The 17959-nt window shown below is 40.0% G+C and overlaps 1 protein-coding gene across 2 annotated transcripts in view; it reads left to right on the top strand.

Annotated features, from left to right (window-relative positions):
- The window catches only part of EML5 (EMAP like 5), a 112106-nt gene extending 96755 nt beyond the window's left edge, over window positions 1-15351 (top strand). For both annotated transcript variants that reach the window (XM_061997741.1, XM_061997742.1), the window contains 11 exons: window positions 2543-2716; window positions 4001-4209; window positions 7219-7376; window positions 9590-9704; window positions 10099-10287; window positions 10577-10749; window positions 11972-12134; window positions 13014-13117; window positions 13522-13675; window positions 14449-14549; window positions 14856-15351. In XM_061997741.1, coding sequence (XP_061853725.1) covers window positions 2543-2716; window positions 4001-4209; window positions 7219-7376; window positions 9590-9704; window positions 10099-10287; window positions 10577-10749; window positions 11972-12134; window positions 13014-13117; window positions 13522-13675; window positions 14449-14549; window positions 14856-14892 — 1577 coding nt within the window. In that variant the 3' untranslated portion in view covers window positions 14893-15351. The remainder of the gene's footprint in view (window positions 1-2542; window positions 2717-4000; window positions 4210-7218; window positions 7377-9589; window positions 9705-10098; window positions 10288-10576; window positions 10750-11971; window positions 12135-13013; window positions 13118-13521; window positions 13676-14448; window positions 14550-14855) is intronic.
- Window positions 15352-17959: the final 2608 nt, after the last annotated feature.

Below are 17959 nucleotides of genomic sequence, written 5' to 3'. Positions count from 1 at the left end.
CTACTATTGTAGCATTGCTATGTATGTTTGCAGGTCTTATAGACATATTGGGGCTGACAGTTAACACTTGGCTTTGACACTCAATTGAGTATAATTTTAAATATGCATTTCTAAAGTAAATTCCATTGAGGAGGCCTAGGTGACTGAGTGAAAAAAACAATCACCTTTCACATTGATGTATGATTGTCGCACAGTTATTACCACTGATCCAAAATGCTTGTTATGATGTCATTTTATTTTTTTCTGTATCATTTTGGGTCTTTGACAGTTTGACAGTCTTGACTGACTGAGCTGTTTTTTACTAATATGTTGATTTTTCAACTGTAATCTTAAAAATTCATCACCATCTTGTGTGAGTGATTTCATCATTGAGCCATAATTGTCTCGTGACACATCTTCAAAGATGCATAAATGTGTGTTTATGTGTACCTAGAAAGTATGATAGTTTTCATGTGGATCTAAAGTTTGTTCTGTGAAGAACAAATGTAAAATGGCATTTTTAGTGTGTGTTGACTTCTTTTAAATATGCCAAATTGTGCTTGCTCTAAGGATGGGAGAAAGAATATAGGTACCTTTTCCCTACACTTTTATACTGTATAAAAGAATCAGTGATGATATGTTTGTTTGTATGAAAGAACATCTCTGGTCCTGAATATAATGTGTGGAAATTTTCTTCTCTCTCACTTGCCTTCTTCCTGCTACAAGTTCAGTTTGAGCATGTATATATTATTAAATCATGTTGTCACTGCCTGAAACCAGCACTCTTACCTTTTTTGTCTTGATGGAAACATTAGTTTGGAATTCAAGCTGATGCCTGCCTTCATTAGAAAATTGAATAGTTTCACTCAAAATTTATCAGTGGCTATTTGGCACCTTTCTTTGCCAACAACTTTTGCTTTTCCAGTTCCAATTTTCTGTTGTCTGCAGTGATGCAGAGGTTCTTGAAGCAGTAATGTTTGTAATGGGCTGGGATGGCAAATTAAGTTTCATAATGACTTAGTATAGATTTGCTTAATTTTACTGAAGATTTACTTTTTGTCCTGCCAGCCTATGGTAGCTTTATCTAACTTCTCCCAGAAGGAGATGACATATTAGAAAATCTTTCTTGTCAGAGCAGACGTTGAGAAGTTGGAGTAATCCACAAGCAGCATGCAATGTCAGGACAGAGGCTTTTAGAAGAGCACCATCAAGCAGGAGGACTCGAGTCCATATTCTCTGTCCTGAGAATCTTGCTCTAAAACATTTTGACACTTCTTCATGAAAACTAGGTGAAAGTTTCTGTATGCCACCCCAAAGGAAAATGTTGGCAAAGGTTATAGGGGTGGTACACAGGCCAAGGGCATTACAGAGTTTTACCAAGAAGAGTGCTAATGAAGGAAAATCAGTTCAGTGCCATAATAAAGCTTTCCTCTCCTTCAGCTTTTCATAAGGCAATAGGGAGTTTGCTAAAAAATTTGAGACATACCAGTTGTTGCCTCCTGCACTGTCTGTTTTACTGAAATGTACTGTTATGCTACAGTATCTCTCAAAAGGTGAGAATAACAGCATGCCGGTACCATGAGAAGAAATTCCAATGGGAGAAAGAAGGAATTAGGAAGATTTTGCTAAAGATTGGTGTAGAACAGATGTGGAAAAATTAAAAGACATAGTTGTTTGTACACTACCTAGGTCTCTGTGCCTCCTGTTTCCCATTATACATGTGCCTTTGAGGGACTAGATCTAGCAGATTAGAAACACACACCATGGAGTTGAACTAGAATTTAGTTTATGTGAATCTGAGTCTACTACAATAACCAATAACCTCAGGCTCTGCAGTCAGATTTACTAGAGATCAGAAGTAAAGAAGTTTGAGAGAGAATCCTACTGTCCTAGAAATGCCCTAGATGCTGTTCAGGGATTGCATGCTGTACATGCATTGCAAGATCTTTGGAGAAGACATTGCAATTGGAAAAAAAACTAGCTGTCATCATAATAGAAATAATCACATACGTGAATAGCGTGGAAAGACGGTTCTTACTGCAAAGAGCTTGCAGTCTAAACAGTGCAACCTAAATTAAGTACCCTAGTTCTTCTACATCAGTGAGCAAGCAGATGATTTAGCTGATGCTCTCCTAAGAGAGGCATTTCAGACAGATGGCCATTTTGGAGAAAAGGGAGATTTTGGCCTTGCACTGTAAACTAATTTCTCTGTAGTTATTGGTTGTCCAAAGCTCCATGTAGACATTAAATTCTAGATGACCCACTGAATATTTATGAAGATTTTTGAGTTAATATGCTGAGCTAACTTTTACTTGGAGAAAAATGTAAGATAGCTTGCTTTCAGAGCTTCTGCTGTGCTTTGGGACTCCAGTCTTACTTAATGATCCCATTTGCCATAAATTGGTTTCCAAAGGGAGACCACATCACCTTTTTTCCTATTTTCTGTTTCGATCTGAGGAGAACAGTTTATTTGTCTTACAAAGAAAATATTATGTGCTTATTGAGGCAGTTATTGAAACATTTTTAAAATGTATACTAATTCTATGTTTTTACATTTGTGTAGCTACAGCTCCTTCTATACATGTGTGGGATGCAATGAACAAACAGACACTGTCGGTGCTGCGGTGCTACCACTCTAAGGGCGTTTGCTCAGTCAGTTTCAGTGCCACTGGCAAACTGCTGCTCTCTGTAGGGCTGGATCCTGAACATACCATTACCATTTGGAAGTGGCAGGAAGGTAGGGAAGTGATTGTTTTTGTGGACTGTGTTTATATTGTTAGAGGTATCTTGGCTTGAGTTAAGAGCAATTGTAACATCAAAATATCAGCAGATTGAAAATTACTACAATGAATGCTGTATACTTTGTTCCATACAAGAGAAGGTAAAATATGTAACTGCTAAATATATCTCTTCTGGAACTGCTGTGTAAAGATCAAGATAGTTCACTGATTTCAGTTAGAATAATTAAAGAAGTTTAAAGAAATTTCAGTCATTTCTTTGCTGCTTGATAAAAACTCTTTAAAAATCTTTTTTGCTCCCTGAAGAAATTTTTTATTCTTCGCTAAAGTCTGATTGACTAGGTGGTTGTACTCCTAAAATTATTGTCCCAAAATTGCAAATGGGAGAAATGTGATGCCAGTATAGCTCCTACATGTACCAATACCTGTTTTCAGATTGACTTTGACCTGAGTTCAGAATTTAGGTGGTCCTGCTCTGGCAGGTGGGGTTGGACTAGATGATCTGTCCCTTCCAATCCTTAAGATTCTGTGATTAAGCTAAAGCAATTTGGTCAGCTCCTTTCCTCATATTCTTTCTGTCTGGCAAGCAAAGCCATGCCCAGATTATGAAACCGATTCTCTGTTCTTAGTGATTTATTTTGTCTCTCTTTAGAGATTTCCATTGATCAACTAGTATGTCTCAGAAGTTTAAAGATCAGCTAACAAGTTAAAAAGCAACCCTTCACAGCTTGTCTGCTAGATCCTGTAGAGCTGATCACAATGTCAAATGAGTATTTGTATAATCTCAGATAGTGGGAATGTTGTGTGGTAAAAGTTCTTACATTGGTTCACTGATGTTTCAGTCAGAATGTACCTGTGCTTATTAAGAGTTGATACAGATTCAACATGGTAGCTAAGGATCCAGATCAAGGAATCTTCATGTGGGTCAAAATGCCTGATTTTAACACATCTGAAGAGACTGGAAAAGCAGTACTTTTAATTCTAAGGCCATGTGTAACAAAGTCAGTTTCTGCATTTTCTGCAGAAAGAAGGAAATTCCTGAGGAAACAGAAAATCATAAGAAGATGGCAGGTTCATTTGATACTACACTTTGCTGCTAGATCCTGTTAAACTACTTTTTAAAAATTGATATCTTAATTTAGTTTTAATTTAGGAGCAGTTTGTGCTTTTCTTCCTGACCTGTGTAGTCTTGGGTGACTTGCCATTCTCTGTAATTTTATTTTTTTAATCATAAATGTGTATTTTTCTGAGCAAATTCAAAACCTCCGTTTTCTTTCTGCCAGGTGCCAAAATTGCCAGCCGAGCTGGTCATAACCAGCGCATATTTGTAGCAGAGTTCAGACCAGATTCAGATACCCAGTTTGTTTCTGTGGGAGTAAAACATGTGAGGTTCTGGACACTGGCTGGAAGAGCTCTTCTCAGTAAAAAAGGGCTACTGAGCTCCATAGAAGATGCCCGAATGCAAACGATGCTCTCTGTAGCTTTTGGAGCGGTATGTACCTTAACAAACTATTTTAAAATGCATACAAACAAATATTTTATTACTCTTATTTTATTAAACTCAGCATTTCTAATACTTGCCTGCTATTTAGAACTATTACCAGCTTTCTTAAGAACAGAAAAGAAAAAAGATTATGGATTTATCTGTTTTCAAACAAACAGAAGTGCTTTGGACTGATAACATGCTGCTTGTTGTTTAATCCAGGTGAAGCTAAGCTGACTCTAGACTGCAGGACCTGAACAGTAGGAACAAGGTTAATTTTATGCCCACCTGGGGATGATTATATTATAATCTGTATGCATTACTGCTCATGGTTGATCAGAGAGCAGTATTGTCCTGGGGCATTCGTTAACATCTATGGCTGGTAGAGAACTGCAGCAGGCTTTTGGTTTGCTTTGGGGTTTTTTGACAGATGCAGGCCTTGTTGCCAAGTTCCATGGTTTTGCCGTTTCTGGAGTTGCTCTGTATGAGCAGCACAGTAAAGAAGAAGTAAAGAACAGGTAGCTTTTAGTCCTGAGTTAAGTCCAACTGTTTTCTTCATAAACCAGTGGTTACTGTAATCCAATCAGTACCTTCCCCTAGCAACAAAAATGTCTGCAAACATAACGTGCATATCAAAGGGGCACAATAATTGCCTGTGTGTGTGAAATGTCAAAATTGTTCTGAATGTTCTACTTTTTTATCACAATTTTCACACCTGATAGGTCTCTATTCAAAGATCACTTTTACCAGGCTCAGGATTAGAGCATCCCATTGGGTAGGAAATCAAGAAAGGGAGCCAGGAGACCTGCATGGTTAAACAGGGAACTGTTGGGTAAACTCAAGTGGAAGAAGAGAGACCATGGAAAGAAGGGATGGCCACTTGGGATGAATATAAGACTGTTGTCAGAGGATGTAGGGAGTCAACTAGGAAAGCTAAAGCTTCACCGGAGTTGTGCCTTGCAAGGGAGGTCAAGGACAACAAGAAGGGCTTCTTCAAATATGTTGCAGATAAAACTAAGACTAGAGGCAATGTAGGCCCACTGTTGAATGAGGTGAGTGTCCTGGTGACAGAGGATACAGAGAAGGCAGAATTATTGAATACCTTCTTTGCCTCTGTCTATACTGATGGAAACTGTCCTCAGGAGCCCCAGACTCCAGAGGAAGTGAGGTTAAAGGAGGAGTTTTGTTTCCTTGATGAGGACTGGGTTGAGGATCAGTTGAGCAATCTGGATGTGCATAAATCCCTGGGCCTCGATGGGATGCACTCTGGGTGCTGAGAGAGCTGGTGAAGTCATTGCTAAACCACTCTCCATCATCTTCAGTAAGTTGTGGAGAAGAGGAGAAGTGCCTGAGGACTGGAGGAAAGCAAATGGCACCGTAGCCTTCAAAAAGGGCAAGAAGGAGTAACTGAGTAACTACAGACTGGTCAGTCTCACCTCCATCCCTGGAAAGGTGACGGAGCGACTTATCCTGGGTGCTGTCTTCAGGCATTTAAAGGACAAGAGGGTCATTAAGAGCAGTCAACATGGCTTTACCAAAGGGAAGTCATATTTAACCAACCTGATAGCCTTTCATGAAGCTGTAACCAGGTGGAGAGATGGTGATAGTGCAGTGGATGTAGTTTATCTTGATTTCAGGAAAGCATTTGACACTGTCTCCCACAGCATCCTTGCAGCAAAACTGAGAAAGTGTGAGCTGGATGATCAGGTAGTGAAGTGGATTGTTAACTGATTGAATGGAAGAAGGCAGAGAGAGTGGTGATCAATGGGTCAGGGTCTAGTTGGAGGCCTGTGTCTAGTGGAGTCCCTCAGGGGTCAGTGCTGGGACCTGTACTGTTCGATATATTCATTAATGACCTTGATGAGAGAACCAAGGGCACTGTCAGCAAGTTTGCTGATGATACTAAACTGGAGGGAGTGGCTGACACACCAGAAGGCTGTGCTGCCATTCAACGAGACCTGGACAGGCTGGAGAGTTGGTCAGGGAGAAATCTAATGAAGTTCAACAAGGGCAAGTGTAGAGTCTTGCGTCTGGGAAAGAATAACCCCATGTACCAGTACAGGTTGGGGAGTAGTGTAGGGGAAAAGGATGTGGGAGTCCTGATGGGCAGCAGGATGACCATAAGTCAGCAATGTGCCCTCCTGGCCAAGAAGGCCAATGGCATCCTGGGGTGTATTACAAGGACTGTGGGCAGTAGGTTGAGAGAGGTTCTCCTTCTCTACTCTGCCCTCGTGAGAACAAATCTGGAATGTTGTGTCTAGTTCTGGGCCCCTCAGTTCAAGAAGGACAGGGAGCTGCTGGAAAGAGTTCAGCGCAGGGCCACCAAGATGATGGAGTGGAGCATCTCCCTTATGATGAAAGGCTGAGGGAGCTGGGGCTCTTCAGCTTGGAGAAGAGACTGAGGGGTAATCTCATTAATGTTTATAAATACACAAGGAGTGGGTGTCAGGAGGATGGAGCCAGGCTGTTCTCTGTGATAGGACAAGGGGCAATAGGTATAAGCTGGAACATAAGAGGTTCCAAAGAAATACAAGGAAAAATTTCTTCACTGTGAGGATGAGGGAGCACTGGCACAGGCTGCCCAGATGGGTTGTGGAGTCTGTTTCTCTGGAGACATTCAAAACCCACCTGGACAGGTTCTTGTGTGATCTACTCTAGGTGGTCCTGCTCTGGCAGGAGGGTTGGACTAGCTGATATTTCGAGGTGTCTTCCAACCCTTGAGATTCTGTGATTCTGTGAAACATAGCCCTATGGCTTAAACTTAAGTCATTGCATTTCCTCTCACAGTGCAGAGCTTATTTGCTACACGGACGCGTGTTTTAGACTTCAAGAAGGAATATAGTAGCTCATTGTTTTGCCCCTACAGGTTCTTAATGCCCCTTCCACAATTTGCTCTTCTACTGCCTCAAATCCAAGCAATCTCCCCTAAATGCAAATGGTGACAATCTTTGCTTCTGAATGTTTTTTCTTCCTGCCTTTCTCAGAACCAGATGATGAGTATATTTTTCCCCTTTTCAGAATAACTTGACATTTACAGGTACTATCAGTGGAGATGTTTGCGTTTGGAAAGATCATGTGTTGGTACGAATTGTGGCCAAAGCTCACAATGGACCTGTTTTCACAATGTACACCACACTAAGGGATGGTTTGATCGTTACAGGAGGCAAAGAAAGGCCGTGAGTTTGCTTTTTTTTTTTCCCTGCATGCACATTAGTTCTTTAAATATGGTTTGAATTCACCCCATCTCACACTAGGCAGATGAGACATCAAAGCTAGAAGAGTAGTGACTTTTAGACCCCTGAACAAGTGGTAGGATAAAAAGGTAGCCACCACCTCTAAAGTGCAGGTAAGCCCACATAAGGTTCAAGTACCCATATTTTTTTCCCCCAGTGATTAAAAGAGAAAGCCCAGAGTCACTAGGATCCTGACCTGAGTGCCTTGTTGAAGTACCTGAAGTCAAGAGGGTATGAATGTTATACAAGCAGTTCATCATAATTTTAGCTTTCAGATAATGGTCATTTTTGTAAAGCACACTTGCGAACTTCTTTGGCCATTTCATGATGACTTGACATTATTTTGGCTAAAAATAATAGGCAAATGCAAAAAATTATGGGAATGGATTATCAATTTCATTATCAATTACACTGCATTACATCAGCCAGGGAATGTTTCTTCAACTACAAATCACAATTATCAAAGAGATGATATGGATCCCCCTCCTTAAGCTGAAAAGTGCTTAACTGTTGCAACATTAGCCTTGTGCTACTAAAGGGTTCAAAGATATTTAGTACAACAGTATTATTTTTGAGAGAAGGCAAAAGCATTTAGTTTGAAATATAGCTTTGAGTATTAAACAGTTACCTAGTCCTTGGTGAGTTAGTTCCTTTTTTCTGAAGTTGAGCTGAGGTTGTTCATCCAAGTAATTTGCACAATTGTAGTTAAATAAATGAATAAAATATTATAACAGCGTAACACACAGCTTCTTTTGAAGGAAGGATCTGTTTAGTTATGATGGCAGAGACAAACTGTCTTCTTCCAAATCTAGGGTACAGCAACATCCTTTGTTTCTGGGGTTGTAAACAAAATAGCTCTTTGATGCTACAAGAGAAAAAAATGCTTCAGCTGTACGACAGTCCATGTGATGGGATGATAGTCCCCTGTTTTGTAGGACATAGGCTACTTACTACCTTTTCATTAAATAGTCTTTAAATATTATGGTTGATATTCAGGTCCAGTTGAAAACTGATTTATTCCTGTACTTGGAGTATTTTCTTCTAGTATTTATAAAACATCATGATGATTTTACTTGGACAGTGTTCTCTGTACCGTTTAGCTTCAGAATCTCTTAATAATTAGTATTTGACCTGAAAGAAGTGTAAATGACAGTAAGAAACAGTTCTTAGTTTCCTGGGGGAAAATGGGAGTATTGAAACTATTCAAAACAACTTCCACGTTTAGGAAAACGGCATGTTTGCTTCTGCCTTGGTTGGTAAAATCTTTTTGCTGGGTGTGATGACCAATCGTGTTTAAAACAGTGCGATTGGGAAGCAAAAAATACTTGCATTGCAAGAACTGGCAATTTATCATTCGTTACAGTTCTCCTTGTACAAAAAGCAGTAATTGTCATAAATTTTCAGGAGTTCTATGTCAGGGTTTATTCAGTAATCAAAATTATAACGATGGCAGCTCAGTAATGTGGAACATTGTATTTTCTTTTCAGTTGAGGGTGCTTCTTTTCTCTTTGAAGACAGGTAAAACATGCCCCAGCTCAACTGGAAATGATGGATTTTTGACATTATCTCCTTTATACACACTTTTAAAATTTGAATGTGTTCTTTATTGAAATACCAGTTCTCTTGGAAGTGATTGGGAAATAGTGCTTTCACAGTTAATGCATATTAGTTGGGTATCTTGTGCAATTAACACTGTGTGATTTTTCTCTCATATCTTTGTCATTTATTTCACAGCAGGGAAAGCAGTGAAATTTTCACAAAAGTGAAAATCTTTCATTATTTACTTCACAGTACTAAAATACATCTCTTTCCTGTTTCCCTTGACTATATTGTGATAATCTCTGCCTGTCTTAATAATAAGATGGCAGTTTGTTCACACACTGAATTCCCTAAGAGCTACTACTTGAGACTGAGCTTAGCAGTGACTGTCTACTTGTTCTGTGAGGAAGTATGAGGAGCACTTTGAATCAGTATTTCTTGCTTGTCTGAGAGACTCAACATATTACCATCACCTGTTGAGTAAAAACAAATGGAGTCTCTAGTGATTTAAATGCCTCATTTACAATACATTACGCTAAGTAATACAGTTCTTCCATACATGCACTGTCTTTTTTGTGCAGCTGTTGTACTCATGGTTGTTCCTGATTTCTTCATAGTTCAAAGGAAGGAGGAGCAGTTAAGCTATGGGATCAAGAGCTGAAACGATGTCGTGCCTTCAGACTAGAGACGGGACAAATGACCGACTGTGTTCGCTCTGTTTGCAGAGGCAAGGTAAAGAAAGCCTCATGTCTTTAAAATATGGATTGATCCATAGCATGAAATGTATGATAATCTGCTTGCACTTTTTCTTGCAGTTAGTTTTTGAAATTAATTTACTGCAGAAAAACATCTACTTTGGGAGATCTTAAGATAATACTCTGTATCTTTTTATTCAAGACTAAGGATTTCTTTTCATACTTCGAATATCTGACAAACAGTAACTCAGCTGCCATCACAATTTGTATAGTGCTTCCTACTCTAATTAATCATAGATGATTAAAAAAAAAGTATATTGATTACTTGATTTCAGCAAACCTTGACAGAACTACAGCTATTGGACGTGTCTTTATTACCATTCAGCACTGGTAGTTAGTGTATAGAAATAATGCTTTTACTGTTGTTCAAGGGGAAAATTCTCGTTGGGACAAGAAATGCTGAAATAATTGAAGTTGGAGAGAAAAATGCTGCATGTAATATTCTAATTAATGGTCACATGGATGGACCAATCTGGGGCCTAGCAACACATCCTTCCAGAGATTTTTTCCTTTCTGCTGCAGAAGATGGCACAGTAAGACTCTGGGATATTGCTGAAAAGGTAGGTGTGAAAGAGTAGTTGTTGTTTAGGGGGATTAAACAAATTCCTAGATTTGTGTTGATGTCAAGGACTTGAAACTTGTTTTTTTATGTATTCCAAGTATAACTCATCTGACAATGACAGATCTAGATATGCTCTGTTCCATATTTAAACAACGGAAAGACTTATAAGACTATCAAATAGAAACAGAAGTCTAAAGTATTTTTTGTGGCAAACTGTTAGTATAAGGTACTTTTGAAATATGAACAAATAGAAATATTTACTCCTCTGGTTTATTATTTCCTCACAGAAGATGCTGAACAAAGTCAGCTTAGGACATGCAGCTCGTACTGTGTGTTACAGCCCAGAAGGTGATATGGTAGCTATTGGCATGAAAAATGGAGAATTTATTATCTTGCTTGTGACTTCTCTCAAAATTTGGGGGAAAAAAAGGGACAGAAGATCAGCAATTCAAGATATCAGGTCAGAAAATACGATGCTTTTTGTCTACTGTAGTAGTCTAGAAATCTGAATTATTTGTTTTTTTCAAAATGCAGTTATATGTTGTGAGGAGCATTGCAATGGTACTTCAGAGAGCTGGAATCAACGTGTGAACTGTGAAGTTTGTGTCATTACTCTGATACCAGGGAAAAAAAAATGAAGGAGTACTTATTTGAAGATAAGAGGTAGCAATCAATCTTTTGACAGGCAGTACCATGGCAGGAGTGATGATGCTGCCAAGGATTAATTAAAAGGAAGGGTGAATGGGGAAGTAAATGGACAACAGGGAGAGATCCTCCTAATCAGGGGGCAAATGAGAAGGTGTGAAAAAGAGTGAGATGACATCATGTATAGGAAGTAAAATCAGAAGTTTACAGATGAAGACTGGACTGTGAAAGGCAACAGAAATACCTGACCTTTGTTGTGTTTCTTTAGAAGGGAGTTAGCAAAAGTAAAATTTTATTTCTGTTTACTGAATGGAGGACAAGACTGTTCCTCCTGTGAGATAAATTGATTGTGATCAGGGAAGCTTCTGGAGAGCAAAGTGGGAGAAATATGAGCAATGAGGGACCTTGCTGCAGGAAGGCAGGAGAGCCCTGCTAGGAGTTGAGGGGCTGTTAGAATCAGAAAACTGTCCCAAGGTATGTCTCAGAGATAGTAGAAATAAAGAAACTTCCCTAATAACACAGAAGGCCTGCAAGGAATTTGTTCATCTTGGGAAGCTACTGAGTTTCAAGACTAGAAAGGAAAACTGGAGGAAAGAAGCCACTGGGCAGATGAAGGATTTGATTTCATATCTCTTTATTCAGTACCCGTTATTGAGAAGGTCTGGCTTCTCTTCATTTACAGCATTTCACTTTTCCAGTTTATAGACTTGTAAGTGTACTGTTAGGGAGTCAAAGGTCACAGGAGCATGTCACAACCTTGCTAGACCATGGAGATGGAAAAGAGATCAGATCATGAGCAGAGTTACTCCAGAGACCTTTTCCGTTCACTTATATGTGACAGGTGTACCAAAAATCGATACCACCTCCTACTGCATGTACGTTTGTTTCAAAAGTAACTTTGCTTAGCAGATGAAGTACTCTGCCTCCTTCTTTAGTTCTGGATAGCAGATACTTGAAATGCAAATTTACCTGTGCTCCTCAAATATTAGAACCTGTTGTAAGTGCCCTGTGTTGATAAACCCCTTTCATCTGTTCAGGTTTAGCCCAGATTCTCGTTACTTAGCGGTTGGTTCCAGTGAGAATGCAGTGGATTTTTATGACCTGACTTTGGGTCCCACACTAAATCGAGTCAGCTACTGCAAAGATATCCCAAGTTTCGTGATCCAGATGGACTTCTCTGCAGACAGCTCGTACCTCCAGGTATCAGTTATTAATCATTTGAGATACTGCATGGAAAATATAGTCGGGACAGATGCTCTGCAAGTATTCTCCTTTGACAACTGCTGAATTTTATGCTGAAGTGATGGAGTGGAAGGTTATTGTTGCTAGACTGTTACTTTGTCATAGTGGTACGTGGATGATGAGAACAGTTATCCTGGATATTAAATATGAGAAATAAGCATAGAAACATGAAACAGATGTCAAAAATCCCTGCCTTTTTACCTCTGTGGTGCTGATGGGCTATCTGAAAAGAGTACATGAAAGAGTACAATCTGTCATTCTGTAAGCCCCAGTGACCTGCCAGTTCTTCATATCCCTGCCCAGAATGCAGTGACATAGCGTGCCGTTTCAGTGTCAGGCTTCATGAAGCAGCACCAAAATAATGGTTTACAACTCCCAGCCACAGGGCTCAAAACATTTTTTAAACCCACACTTTACCTGCTATATTTTGTTCACATCTGAGGGATGGAATAAGCTTCTTTCATTATAAAGTCAACATCTCCGGGCTGAGAGAGGTACCCTTGTGTCCGTTTGAAAGATATTTTATTCTGCCTTGCTTATTTATACACACACAATATACAGAGAGAATGACTAGTGAAGGATGTAACATGTTGCAATTATGTCTTTACTATTTAGGTGTTTTAAAAGTGAAGATTTCCTGCACTTTCTCACTATTGCTTTGTGCTTGTATATACATTTTTGAGAAATTTCCACTCATTGAGCAAGCTTTACTAATAGCCAAGTTACTTATAAAGTAAATTAACTTTTAAGAAAATGCTTTTCAAAGCACTTAGGAATTGTATTTTCACCTTATCAAATGGGTTCATGCGTTCTAAATTCTCTGTGGTCATCTCAAAGGTCTCCACGGGGTCCTACAAAAGGCAAGTCTATGAAGTGCCTTCAGGAAAACAGCTTGTGGATCAGGCTGTGATTGACAGAATAACATGGGCTACTTGGACAAGGTAAATGATTCACACATTTACACCTGTTAAAACACTTGTAACTTCCAGGAGAGGCACCTAGTGTTTAAAAGCATATTTCATTTTTTAATTGCCCTTTTTTATTCAGATTTTTGCAAATGGCTCACTGGACAATATTAGTGCTATTGATTTCATCTTTGCTTCTTAGTGTTGTTGTGAGCCATGTTGGTATTTTGAGAACTGTATCACAGAGTCAGTTTCAGAAGTAATTATGGAGCGATGCAAAAGTAATTTTACAGAGTAAAACCTGGATGAGATGTATAAGAATAAAATGTCAAAATTGCAGTCCTGTGGGAATAGTTACAGCCTGAGAGCTGCTTACTGTTTCCTTACTCTGTTGGTTTGGATGGAGTTTACAAAATGATCTCCTGCTTTTTTTCTTTCAGTGTTCTAGGTGATGAAGTAATCGGAATCTGGTCCAGGCACGCTGAAAAAGCTGATGTAAACTGTGCCTGTGTGTCTCACTCGGGAATCAACCTTGTAACAGGCGATGATTTTGGCATGGTCAAACTATTTGACTTCCCGTGTCCTGAAAAATTTGTAAGAACTTGCTTTTGCATCATTACAACAAGAAGAACTGATGATACTGTGGTCTTGCACTGTTTCTCTAGAAGATGGATGATGGAAATATTTCCTTCTCTAAATTTGTAGCTTATCAGTGCATCTATGTAGCTTTAGCTGTATGATCTCATAAGCATGCTTGACCTCAAAGTTTTGTTACCACTTTTGTGCAGTAGCTCTTGCTATAAGCTCTTGCAGGTGTTAACCTTGTCTGTCAGTCTGCACTCGCGTAGCGCCTTTGTACTGAAAATCTCAAAGCACTTAGTTTTATTTATCCACATCTCCAGTCTTCATTTGACAGAAGAGAAGGACAGCTGGTAATTTTAGTCCCATCTGTGCATTTCCACGGATGAGGAGTTGCAGATTTTTTTTGCTAACACTAGCACTGTTAATTTTCAGGACTTGAGACTGCTGAGTGTAAACCACTTTTAATGAACAAAAAAGGTTTTCAGTGTTAGGAATTTGACACAAAATTGAGAGGTCAATCGTGTTATCTTGAGCATTGTTCCCACTTTGCAAGTGCAAATCATTGGTAACAATTTGACCTTCATTACAGCTCAATAGCAGTTCTCCTTCAGGAGACCTTTCATGCTTGAAAACCTGTATAATGCTCTGAACGATACAAATATGTGATGCAGGAAAAAGATAGATTAAAAAAACCCATGTATGCCTTGCTTGATTTTGGGGGACATGGAGTAGTTAAATTCTCTCATCTTATTGTTGGGTTGTTTTTGTTTTGGTTTTTTTTCCAGGCAAAACACAAACGCTTCTTAGGTCACTCTGCCCACTTAACGAATATTCGATTTACCAGTGGAGACAGATACGTGGTCAGTGCTGGAGGGGACGACTGCAGGTACGTGTCCTTTCCCTACTGTCCAAAAATGCACACTGCTGGATGTGCACAGTCCGTAACAGCATGAAGCTCAGGTTCAGAGTCCTTGTCTTTTTATCTGTGTGCTTGGTTTTCTGTTTGTATACAAGAAAGTGAATAGCCTAGATGTTAGTTTGTCAGGGTTCAATAAATGAAATGCGTTTACACCTGTATTCAGAGCATCGTGCTTTTAACTGAAGTTTCTCTTTTGTCTGCTTTAGCTGTTTCTTTTAACAGTACTGTAATCCTTTATATCTGATATTTAACATCTTTTTTTAAAAAACACAGCTTATTTGTTTGGAAATGTGTGCATATGCCTCATTGAGAGGGACATGGAGACTTGCAAAGGGGACGCTGCGTGAAGTGCCAGGCATGAAATACCCAGGACTGCAATGTGACATTCTTCGGTGCCCCGCATGCGTAAGAAATGGTGCTGATCCAAGACACAGAGCAGTCTGCCTCTGAAAGACAAGTCTCTGGAGTCTGTCAGAAGGGTGGACTGTAACACATAACGCCGAGGCCCTTAGATTTACTTCAGTGTCGGGTAATCCAGGTTTGTATTTCACTCACTGCCAGATGTTGAAAATGAAGCACGTGGGTAAAAGGAAAAAGTGAATTGTTCGTCAATGTACAGTTTCACAGTAAGGTCCTGGGGTTTGAATCAAGAGAAGCTCTTTCTGACCTAGTGCTGTACATTGATCTGTTTTCAGCGTGAATGTTTCTCCTTTGAGTTTTGGGGTCTGAATATCATTGAAAGAAGAGTATTCCATATTTTATTACTGAAAGAAACCATATATATACTCTTAAATACATAGTATTTTAATAAATGTCTAAATATTATAATGTAAATTATATTTCTATGACTGATCAAAAGGAAACATAGTCTGGTGAAGCAGAAAATAATAGAGCTGATTCCTTAGGACTTAAATTCTGTATTTAGAGGCCTGGGTCACAGTCATGTCTGGTGAAAGCCATTGGATATGCATGATCTTCATGGCTAATTTAGTGTTTTTGTTGCACTTAAACATTAAATTAGTTCTGTGAGCAAAAATAGATTTGCTCACTTTGCGAGTGCCTTGCCCATAACCTAAAAGTCTAACTCAAATTTTTGCCTTGTGAATAAAAGTGTTCTCGGTGGAAGAGAGATCATTGCTGTGTTACTTAACTGAGCCGTTAGCCTCTGTGCTGGAAGAATGGACTAGGGGGAGGTTTTTATAGTGTTCATAATGGGTAATGCTTGGGATGTCACCAGTTGCAAAAATAGAATTTCATAGCAATATGAATTGGTTTTATTTTCTCAGCATCATAGAGGGGATTCAGAGAGACTATAAACTTTCCAAACATTATATTTTTTACATTTGAACTTTTTAACAGAGTTAGGACTATCTGGGAGAGGCCTCTACTCGGGTGTCTCTCCTGATTGTAAAAAATGTTCAGTCATATGCTTCTTCAAATGGACCTGCTGTCACAAGTGCGTTTCTTCTATCCTGCAACGTAACTGAGACTCTATATTGGAGAAAAAAATCCCATTTTGGTGACAATGAAAACCTGAACAAAGCTGTGGTTTGAGTACAAGCAAGAAAGATTTCATCATCTGTTTGTCTAAAGTGTGTCCCACTGTTCTTTAGTCAGTGCAGTTAATTTTCATGCAACATAGCAGGGAACAGGAGTCACTAATTATCAGTGAGGCTTTTGTAGTGACATTCTGCTGTGAATGTGGTACTCTTTCTCTGTGTAAGCCAGCACTGATTTAATAGTGGCATTTGCTTAGGTCAGTCAGTAGGCTTTGATATCAGTCACCTCTTGCATTCTCTTATGTCAGATGAAAGTAAAAAAGAACTAAACCTCATCTCCTTGTAAGCATCTTGTGGGCATGGTGGCTAAAAGGGGAATGAGAGGGCTTGCATCTAGAAGAAATGGGGGAGAAGAGCTAACGAGCCAAACCTCTGTGCTCTCCTAGGTCCAAAAATGCTTGTTATGTGCTATACAAAGCTGGTTGCCCAACCACTTTAGGTAGTATGTTTCATATACCAATCTGTGACTAAATATTTGTTGTAAAGAAGCTGATGACCTAAACAGTTACTAGGTTTCTGGGCATGATGATTCCTAGCAAAGTCTTGCCAGTCATGCAGCTGCTACTATACAGGAGCAATAACTGTGCATTTGGGTGTGAGTGGGCAGGGGTATCTTCCCAGTAGAGTGTTTGGCTTTAGGGAAATTCTGGAGATTAGACCTGATCTGTCTCACAACCTCATTGCCTGCCTGCCTGGTTTATATGAAAATTAGTGTCTGCCATTTAAGTCATATGTATGCCAGAGAAATCAGTTGTGCTAGTCTTGTGCTATTCTGTAGCCCTGGTTCTGTCCCTTACTAAACACATATGTGCAGGACTTCTTGGCTTGAAGTAAGGTTTGTCCCGCCTCTCTTTTAAAGTTGCCTTTTGTTGGTTCAAGCTGGGTGGCTCTTAAGAGCTCTCTCATAGTCTGTCCTGCTCAGACTGCCAGATCAGAGTCCAGATTTTTCTGCCTACTTGAGTTTTCCCATCAAAGTCCTAGGCTCAGAGTCTCCCAGCCTCACCATCCTCTCGATGAAAGAGGTCTGTGGACTACCTAGAAGTTTGCTCCTCGATCACTGTCACTGGTCACCTCATCTCTTCCCTCCTCTCCTTCCCCTTGCCCCCATTAATGATGTGCCTCTCCACTGGTGGTTTGCCTGTTGGTGCTTTTGCCCTGAGGAGCCTCATTTGCAGCCAGGCCAGCAGCGAGGAGGCAGCACATGGCAGGAGTTAAGTCACAGGGCTGATGGCTGCAGTGCAAGGGCTGAGCCTCCAGACTCCCCGCTGCTTCACTCTGCCAAACCTCACCACTGCTGTAAAGGGCTGGGGTGGGAGCTGGAAGTTAAAACAAAACTAGCAGCCTTGTTGCTCCTGTTGCAGCCAGGACTGGTAGCCAATATATTCCCTGGGAAAGTGCTCAGTAGTTCACCAGATAAAATGGGCTCAGCCAGCTGGGAACAGCCATGAACTTTGGTTGAGCAGTGAGCAGAGCCTCAGATGCAGCTTTCTTCCTGAGGACAATTTGGAGCGTAGTTTGTAGGACAAGCTGTGATTCTGTGCTGAGGAGAACAGCTGGCTGTAAGCATGGTTAAGGGTGGCAGCTTCCTGGGGTTTGAGGTCTTTTTGTCTGTGATGGTGCTCGTTACTGTGCCTCATTTGCTGTTTACATGAAATGCTACTGTAGTAACTCGCTAATCGTTGCCACTTGTGCTTAAAGCACGTGTATAGGGGAGCAGGCTCCCTGTCTCAGTAGGCAGTGGGAGCTTGTGACTGGTTGCTCAGCAGAAACATTAGAGGACAACATAACCCCGTAAGATAGGTCAGGAAAGAAGCTGGA

This window comes from Colius striatus, chromosome 6, assembly GCF_028858725.1.
Source record: "Colius striatus isolate bColStr4 chromosome 6, bColStr4.1.hap1, whole genome shotgun sequence".
Taxonomy (NCBI): Eukaryota; Metazoa; Chordata; class Aves; order Coliiformes; family Coliidae; genus Colius; species Colius striatus.
The sequence above is the reverse complement of the archived record's forward strand: the minus strand, read 5'-3'. Positions and strand labels throughout refer to the sequence as shown.